This window comes from Colobus angolensis, unplaced genomic scaffold, assembly GCF_000951035.1.
Source record: "Colobus angolensis palliatus isolate OR3802 unplaced genomic scaffold, Cang.pa_1.0 Scaffold55, whole genome shotgun sequence".
Classification (NCBI taxonomy): Eukaryota; Metazoa; Chordata; class Mammalia; order Primates; family Cercopithecidae; genus Colobus; species Colobus angolensis.
Genome location: NW_012119043.1, coordinates 972,791 through 981,125, shown reverse-complemented (window position 1 = coordinate 981,125; position 8,335 = coordinate 972,791). Strand labels below are relative to the sequence as shown.

The window sequence follows — 8,335 nt, the reverse complement described above, 5'->3', positions numbered from 1 at the left end:
TATTTTTTAGTAGAGACGGGGTTTCACCGTGTTAGCCAGGATGGTCTCGATCTCCTGACCTTGTGGTCCGCCCGTCTCGGCCTCCCAAAGTGCTGGGATTACAGGCTGGAGCCACCGCGCCCGGCCTCATGCCCTGTTTTCTGCTTGGTTTTAGAGGCAGGTAGAGTTAGGTAATTTCATACTATTGCTGTTAATTTTTAGCCCAAGGCGTTTTTCCTTCCCGCTCGGCCAGATCTCTTTTTCGCCGGGGTTGACTGACCCGAGGAGCCCGCTAAGAGCCTATGGTTAAAGGTCGTAGGGACATAAAGACACCTGGTTGACGGGTGTCTGTGTGAGGTCATTAGATACCTCCTGCTAAAAGGAACACTAGGGGTATAGTTTTCTCTGGTCAGGCATCTGTAAATACAGCTTACCATTTCCTACGTTTTCCCCTTGAAAAAGAGGTTGCTTGGTACAATGGAGAGGGCCCAGGCTTGACCTGGCTGCCAGCCCTGGCCCCACCACGCACTGGTCTGGGCCACTGACTGACCCTCAGAGCGACTTTTCCACCCACACACCACAGATAGAGCCATGCCAGGTCGCGGGGGCAAGTAGATGAGGTCATGAGCGGGAAGTCGCCTGCCTCCATCTGGGGCCTTGGCCTCTGAGGAGGTGGGGGCATCTGGAATCAGGATCGGCTTTGCTTTGGAGTTCCCTGGGCTTATGGGCTCTATTCTGTACACAGAGCAGGCTCCTCCCCGGGGCTATGTCACCTTCAACAGCAGTGGTGAGAATCCCCTGGAAGAAGAGGGCCTCTGCTGCCGGGACGTCACCTCCCCCATCAACGAGCGGGACGTGGAGAGCAGCAGCAGCAGCAGCAGCCGGGGTATGTGCACCCCCATTCCCTGTCCAGCCCGCGGCTCAGGCAGGTCCTGGAGCTCCTGTGTGCCCATCCCCCCCCACTTATCCCCCGGGCTTGGTGCTGGGGCACAGCCCAGCCATCCAGCAGAGGACAGGCACGGGGGAGGCGTGGGCAGCCCTGGTTCTTGTGAGGAATGGGAGAAGCTTCTGTTCCAGCGTCCCCGTGCAGCTTGGGGGAGCCACTCCACACCAACAGGTTTAGCTCCTTGCTTGGGAGCCCCCTGAGGCTTTCCGGACAGGCTCCAGTAGGAATGTCGTGTTATAACTGCACCTCCGCGCAGCAGCTGCTTACATAGTGCCCACCGTACGCCCAGCACTGCCCTGGGTGCTTGAGGTTTATCAGTGAACAAAAAAGCCCTGCCCGTCTGTATAGAGGGGAGGGTTTAGGACAGGCAGGAAGCTTGGAACATTAGGAAGCAACCGCTGCAGGCCCCAAGGAGTGCCCTGGCGGGGGTGGCTCAGCCCGGGACACGCCCACGCACAGCACCTCGGTGAGGGCTGCAGGCGGACGCCCTGTCTTCCCGCCCTCAGAGGAACATGCTTTCTGTGCCAACCTGGAGCCTGTCCAGAGCAGCAGCAGCAGCGAGGGCCTAGCCAGAGCCCAGGGGCTGAGCAGCGAAGCTTCTGTGGAGAGCAATGAGGTGCGGATTCTTTCTTTCTCGTTCTCCCATAGCCGGGCCCTGGCGGGGATGCCTAACATCCCCCAGGTACTTTAAGATGAGCACATCTGTAACAGGCACGTGCTACACGTGTGTGCTGCACTGGGACGTGCCGTGTCCAGGGCCTGGCTTCTCAGACGACAGCAAACGCACTGGAAGCCCCTGTGTGGCGGGTGGGGGGTTTCACCAAGGCTCTCCAGTCAGTCCGTGTGCTCCTTCAGATACATGGCTCTCACCGCAGGACTCGGACCACGCCTGTAAAAGCTCAGCTCGCAAACAAGCTAAAAGTTACACGAAGACCAAGAATCCTGACAGCCAGTGGCCTCCCCGCACTGGGACTGACAGGGAAGATTTTCCCCTTGAGTCCAGCCCCCAGACTCAGAGGGCCCCCCCCTACTCAGGACCCCAGGTAAGACCGCTTGTGAAACTGGAGGTTACGCTCAGAGACGGCACTTTTTGTGACTTATGAGGCATGTGTTATGTATATAACGTGCCAGGCGCTGCTTGGAGAACAGAATGGCAGTGGCGTCCCCATGGCCTGTTAGGCTCGGCAGGCTCACAGCCGGCTCCGTGGCTGGCGGCCCAGCTACAGGGCCTCTGCTTTGTTTGAAGGCCCTGTCTCCCTGCTTTCCATACTGGTGTTGGCTTCCCTGAGCCTGGGGAGAAGAAAAACGCACCTGAGCTCAGAGCTGCCTGCAGGAGTCTGACAGGATGCGGTTGAAGCAGAGACAGGGACCACACACGGTGTGTGCTTGGTGATGGTTACAGCTGCCACCATCCTCATCCTTGCTGTGGTCCCTCTGACTCAGCTCAGCTGGCTCACCTGTGTCTGCTGAGTTCTACCCTGTGCAGGCAGAAGAGACACGGAGACGAGAGGCAGAGGGAAGCTCTGGTGGGTTATTTGTTTTCTTTTCTTTGAGATGGAGTCTCGCACTGTCATTGGGCTGGAGTGCAGTGGCGCAATCTCGGCTCACTGCAACCTCTGCCTCCCGGGTTCGAGTGATTCTCCTGCCTCAGCCTTCCAAGTAGCTGGGATTACAGGCACGTGTCACCATGTCCGGCTAATTTTTTGTATTTTTAGTAGAGATGGGATTTCACTGTGTTGGCCAGGCTGGTCTCAGGCTCCTGACCTTGTGATCTGCCTGCCTTGGCCTCTCAAAGTGCTGGGATTACACGCGTGAGCCGCCACGCCCGGCCTGGCTGGTTATTTGTTAAAGCACCGGCTGTGCTGTTCAGTAGAGCCTTGATATGCCGGCTTCTCCCTGCAGCCCCCGGCTCAGTGAGCAGGCGCACACCTCGGTCCCTTCAACATACACTGAGTGGAGTCTGGTCAGGGTAGTGTCCTAAGTATGTTTCTTTCAGAAAACAGCTTGAGGAAAATGGCAGAGTAACATTCGTTTCTCCATTAAAAGCAATAAACTCTCAAAAGTAGGATTTCTGGAGTTGAAAAGTAAACTAAAATGAAAATATCACTAGACGGGCTCACAGCAGAATTGAGCAGGCAGAAGAATCAGAAAACTTGTGAACGCAGGTCACCTGAGGTCATCTCGCCTGAGGAACAGAAAGAAAGAGTGAAAAAAATGAACAAACCTGTGACCCCTCAAGCACGCCGACAGCGTCCACACAGGGGCATCCCAGAAGAGGAGAAAAGCAGAAACGACGGGTAGGAAACAGCCTGAGCATCGCAGGTGGATCAGAAACACCGATCTTACATCCAGGGAGCTCGGTGAACTCCAGACAGGTGAACTCGGAGAAGAGCTGCGCTTAGACAAGTGGAAATCTGAACATCGGACACTGAGACTCTAGAATTGGAGAGCGGCGCACTCTGTGTACAAAGCATTGTCCAGATCAGCAGCTCCATCGCCCCTTCACAGAGCTGAGCATGTGAGGCAGGAGGAGGCCAGTTTCTCGTGATGAACATACAGTGTCCCCAGGTGGCCGACCATAGTGTGAGGACTCACCTGCCTGCTACGTCCTGCCCTGCCTGAGGCACCAGAGTAGGCGGGGACAGCGTGGGGGCCACACACAGGCACGGTCTTGCTGCTAAGCCTGGGGAAGCGGTGGGGCTCCAAGCGGAGGAAAATGGCTCTGCTTTGTCGTCGGACACTACCTCCCCCAACCCATCCCCTGTGCCTGCCAGGACCTGGCCACACTGCTGGAGCAGATCGGGTGTCTGAAGTACCTGCAGGTGTTTGAGGAGCAGGACGTGGACCTCCGCATCTTTCTGACCCTCACTGAGAGCGACCTGAAGGAAATCGGCATCACGTGCGTCCAGAAGGGCCGCTCTGGCCCTGAGCCCGGGGTTGGGGCAAACTCCTGCTCATGTAAGCGCTCCTGGGAGGCTGAGGCACGTCCTGGTCATGTTCCCCCTGCAGGCTGTTTGGGCCCAAGAGGAAAATGACATCCGCCATTGCCCGCTGGCACAGCAATGCCCGCCCGCCCGGGGACGCCCTGGAGCTGGCCTACGCCGACCGGCTGGAGGCTGAGATGCAGGAGCTCGCCATCCAGCTGCACAAGGTGAGTAGCTGTGGGTGGGGGATGGGGGGCAGGGCGACACCCCTGAGTTGGCCCCATCTCTGACAGAAAAAGTGGGCGCTGTGTGGAGGGGTCAGGTGGATGCAAGGGGGAGAGGGCCGCACACAGAGGACAGGGCCGTGGCCAGGGGTCTGGCTTGCCCGGCTACCTCCCAGCCTCCCGCCCCCCTGCAGCGCTGCGAGGAGGTAGAGGCCATGCGGGGCCAGGTGTGCCAGGAGCAGGAGCTGCGTGCCGTGGTGGAGAGCTGCCTGCTGGAGCAGGACCGTGCCCGCGAGGACCTCCAGGCCCAGCTGCAGGAGACGTGGGCCCTGGCCCAGGACGCTGCCCTTGTCCTGGACCAGTTGCGGTGAGTGGCTCTGAGCTGGCCTGGGGTGGGCCTCCAGTGGTCAGCCGCCTGGCCCCTGGGCCCCCAGACATCCTTGCCTCCTGATTTTGGAACTGAGAGGTGGATTTCAGCGTCTGGAGCCACCCCACCGCCATTTCATCCAGGCCCTTCCTGCCTGCAGGCAGACCCAGGCAGCAGTCGGGGTCGGGAATCTGCACCGCTCTCCCTCCTGCTCTTTAGCACAGCTTCATGGGGCACTGGGCCAGCTCACGAAGGCCAGCTGCAGGGACAGGGCAGAGCCCTCCCTCCCCTTGAAGGTCTGAGGTGGGGGCTCTGCGGCAGCCAGGCCTCTGCCCTCACCAGCACTTGTTCCTGTGTCTGGTAGAGCCTGTCAAGCAGAGCTGTCAGCCCGAGTGAGGCGGGACCATCCCCCTGGTGCAGCCACCCTGGGCCCAGGCCTCCCCACAGCTGGTAAGAGCAGTGGCCTGACTCCGCACTGGGCAGAGGAGAAAGCGGGGAGCCCTGAAGCTGGGTTTGACCCAGTGGGTTTGGCCTGGTTCTCCGGCCGGCAGCCACTCTCCCAGGTCCCTGTGTGCACATGATCCCAGAGCCGAAGGAGAGGGGGCCCTAGGCACCCAAGCCCACTTCCTCACCTGTGACGGGAAAACCACCTGTCCCCCAGGGGTGGGAGGCACTGTGCTATGGCTGCCTGTGCTGTGCTGAGACCGCCAGTGACTTCTGCAGCCTCCAGCCAGGGCCCAGACCCGGGTCCCCACCGGCACAGCCTTGTCTTCTCTTGGGCTGACCCGGGCCTCATAGTGTTCGCTTAGCCCGTGGGAGGAAGGGCACAACAGGGCTCCCCAGCCTTGGCCCTAGGAGGTTGCTTCGACACTGCCAGGCGGGTAGGGAGGCTCTGATCCAAGCAGCTTCTCCTGGTTGCATGGGCTCAGAATAAAGCAGGGCCTGTGGGGACAGACCCACAGCTAACTCTATCCCTGCACCACAGACTCCAAGGCATGGCAAGTGTCCCTGCAGGCCATGAGCCTCCCCGAGCTCTCGGGAGCCCTGGAGGACCGTGTCCATGAGATGGGTGAGTCTCCGGGGACCAGACTTCGCTGAAGACTAAGAGCTCCTTGTTTCCAAGGGAGGCAGAGGGACCCCTTTCCAGGGAAAGCGAGTTCGAGTCCGTCTACCCCGAGGCTGACCTCGGGGCTGGGGCCATGACGGCTGAGGGGCAGGTCACATCCTGCAGCTCAGACCCCTGGGCAGCACCGCCCAGTTCTACCCAGCCTGGGAGGGAGAGGCTCACGGTCATCGTTCCTCAGGGCAAGCACTGTGCTCAGTGACCCAGAGCCTGGAGAAGCTGCAAGTGCTGAATGGGAAGAAGTGGCGGGAGCCCTAGCCCGCGGGCCGGTGAGTGTCTGCCAGCCTGGATCCCCCGTGGCGGGCGCAGCTGCAGGTGTGCGTATGCACCCACCTGGCCCCCTCCCTTCTTACCGGGGCTTTTTCTTTCAGAATCTGACGTTGGGTGATTGGTCCACCCTGAAGCTGTGTGCCAGGGAGTGAAGAGGACAGTAAGCAGGCAGCTGCCACATGCAGCCCAGGCCCAGTGGGGGCCAGAGGATCAGGCCCCGGGAGCAGCCGGCAGACAGAGGCAAGACGGGCTGCGGCCCTGGCCGAGCAGCTCGGGCCAGCACTGAGGCGGGACGAGGGTCTCACCCAGAACCTGGTGGTGAGGCCCAGAGTTCATGGGCTGCCCTGGCCCAGACCAGGCAGGGCCCTGGGGGAAAGTATATCCACACAGGTGCCAACTGAGGTGTGACCTTAGGGGTGAGGACTGGGGCGCCTGGAAAATGCCATTTGTTGGAAAATAAAATTGAAGAACAGCTAGTGAAGGGCTCAGTTCTGGTCACATGACATGTGGCACTGGCCAGTGCAGCAACCATGACTGCCCTGTCCCCTGCTGCTCGGGAGCGCCTTTGCTCCTGGAGCCCACGTGACTCAAGGCTTCGCGAGCCAAGAACATCCCCAGCCTGCCGTAGGACAGGGCCTCCCCCGACATGTTGCGCTCACACCGAGCTCTGAGATGGCGCTGGGAACACCTCCTCCCTCACCAGGCCAGGTAGGGGCCGTGAACATTTTCTGACGACGCCACTGGAGTCCTTCCAAACGTGAGGCTGTAGGAGGCCGCGAGGGATGGCTCTGCTGCTGTCCTTCTGCACAGTAAGCCTGCACTTCCACACCGTCCCCTGCAGCTGCTGGCAGATGGTGGTGTAGGGAAGGTTTGCAGAGCAGCTCAGCTCAGGTGCAGCCAGGGCCATCAGGATCAGGAAGGGGAGCCTGCCCTGAAGGTCTCGGCCCAGATACCCCAACCTGGCTGATGGGCACAGCGCTTATGCTGGGAGTGCCCCCGTCAACACTGGGGACAAACATGCCTCTGGCTGGGGCAGCTCCTCCCTCCCCCAGGGCAGGAGGCCTGAGCTGGCTCCATCCAGAACCGAAACACAGCAGCTGAGAGACACACACAGCAGCTGAGGAGTGACTTTATTGTCTTCTCCTTCGACAGCTTCGTCGTACATAGCTGGGCCCCCGAGGCCCTGACTGTCCCTGGGAACCAAGCCACGTGGGGTGAAGCTACTTTGAAACCTCACCCACAGTTCACACGTGGTGAGAGAGAAAATCTAGCAAAGTAAATCCAACAACAACCCAAATTAACAGTATTAACTTCCTACCCCAAGTTGGCTCTCCCCCAGGCTCTGAGCTGGCTCAGGAAGGAGGCAGGAATGCTGACCTAGACGAGGCATCCTCCACCCACATATCCCGTCTTCCGAGTGGCCCTGGAGCTGTGCGCAGTCCCTGTGGGCCTCCACCAGCCGGGATGAGACACACACAGGAGGGTCTGAGCCTGGGATGAACAAGAGCATCCTGAGGCTGGAGAGGCAGGCCCAGTGTGCCCAGACCACCCTGCTCTGCCTGAGAGGATGGGCTGGGTCCCAGTTGGCCCGGCCACCACCTAGTGACTGCTTGGGACAGTGGAGATGACAGGATGCCCCTTTGCCCTAGGCAGTCACAAGTGGGGTACACACACACACTCCAGAAGCCACACTTGGCAGGAATTCCCAGTCTTCCGGCCCAGGGGAGGGCGCCAGCAGCCCAGGCAGCCCTCAGGACGAGGCTGGGAGCAGCTTCTCCAGGGCCTTCTTCTGCTTCTCGGTGGCCGCAGCCAGGGCCTCAGCCAGCTTCTCCTCAGGCATCATGTTGAGCACCTTGAGGGCAAAGAGGAGCTGGCACTTAGCCGTGCTCACAAAGGCGTTGCTCAGGAAGTTGGGGAAGCCTCCGACTCGGTCCTTCTGGGTGTACAGCGGGACCCGCACGAGGCCCAGCACCTGCGCAGACAGGAGGTAGGGGTTGGGGCCAGGCCTGCCACGCAATGGCACCCCCTGCAGGAGGGGCCTGGAAGCTATGAGGCCAGGGTACGAGCAGCCAGCCTTGCCAACGACTTAATGGGAGACCCAGGCAGGACCTGGCAGAAGCCAACCAGCTCCCTTGGAGCAATGCAGCCCCCTCCTCCCCAAGCAAGTGTGGAGGGTGACCCCATGCACTTCCCCCTGCTACCTAGGCCACCACCCGGGGTCCACACCCCATGCTTCCCGTCCACCCAACGAAGCCTGAACACCTGGAGTCCAACCCTTCCAGACCACAAAACACAAATCCCAAGAGCCTTCACGCCCCCCCATGAGGTTCCCAAGTTTTACCACCCCCCGCTGTGCTCAAGTTTCAAGTTTTCCAACTCCCCAAGCAAGCCCCACTCCTCCCCCATCCCTTCCTCCCCACCGATCCCACTCCCCACTCCCAGGATTGGCAATGGCAGGCAGCAAGGCGGATGTAACACAGCCCTGAGGGAGCCCCAGCCCCG

General features: G+C 60.3%; 2 protein-coding genes across 2 annotated transcripts in view; one reads left to right on the top strand and one right to left on the bottom strand.

Moving 5' to 3' along the window:
- Window positions 1–6,309, top strand: part of ANKS3 (ankyrin repeat and sterile alpha motif domain containing 3) — a 53,819-nt gene extending 47,510 nt beyond the window's left edge. The window contains exons 8-17 of the mRNA XM_011961422.1: window positions 725–865; window positions 1,432–1,541; window positions 1,801–1,968; window positions 3,700–3,824; window positions 3,935–4,076; window positions 4,268–4,440; window positions 4,805–4,890; window positions 5,426–5,509; window positions 5,745–5,832; window positions 5,935–6,309. Of these exons, the coding sequence (XP_011816812.1) occupies window positions 725–865; window positions 1,432–1,541; window positions 1,801–1,968; window positions 3,700–3,824; window positions 3,935–4,076; window positions 4,268–4,440; window positions 4,805–4,890; window positions 5,426–5,509; window positions 5,745–5,821 (1,106 nt within the window). The 3' untranslated portion in view covers window positions 5,822–5,832; window positions 5,935–6,309. The remainder of the gene's footprint in view (window positions 1–724; window positions 866–1,431; window positions 1,542–1,800; window positions 1,969–3,699; window positions 3,825–3,934; window positions 4,077–4,267; window positions 4,441–4,804; window positions 4,891–5,425; window positions 5,510–5,744; window positions 5,833–5,934) is intronic.
- A 628-nt stretch (window positions 6,310–6,937) lies between these two features.
- The window catches only part of NUDT16L1 (nudix (nucleoside diphosphate linked moiety X)-type motif 16-like 1), a 2,523-nt gene continuing 1,125 nt past the window's right edge, over window positions 6,938–8,335 (bottom strand). Inside the window, exon 2 of the mRNA XM_011961421.1 lies at window positions 6,938–7,859. Within this exon, the coding sequence (XP_011816811.1) occupies window positions 7,584–7,859 (276 nt within the window). The 3' untranslated portion in view covers window positions 6,938–7,583. The remainder of the gene's footprint in view (window positions 7,860–8,335) is intronic.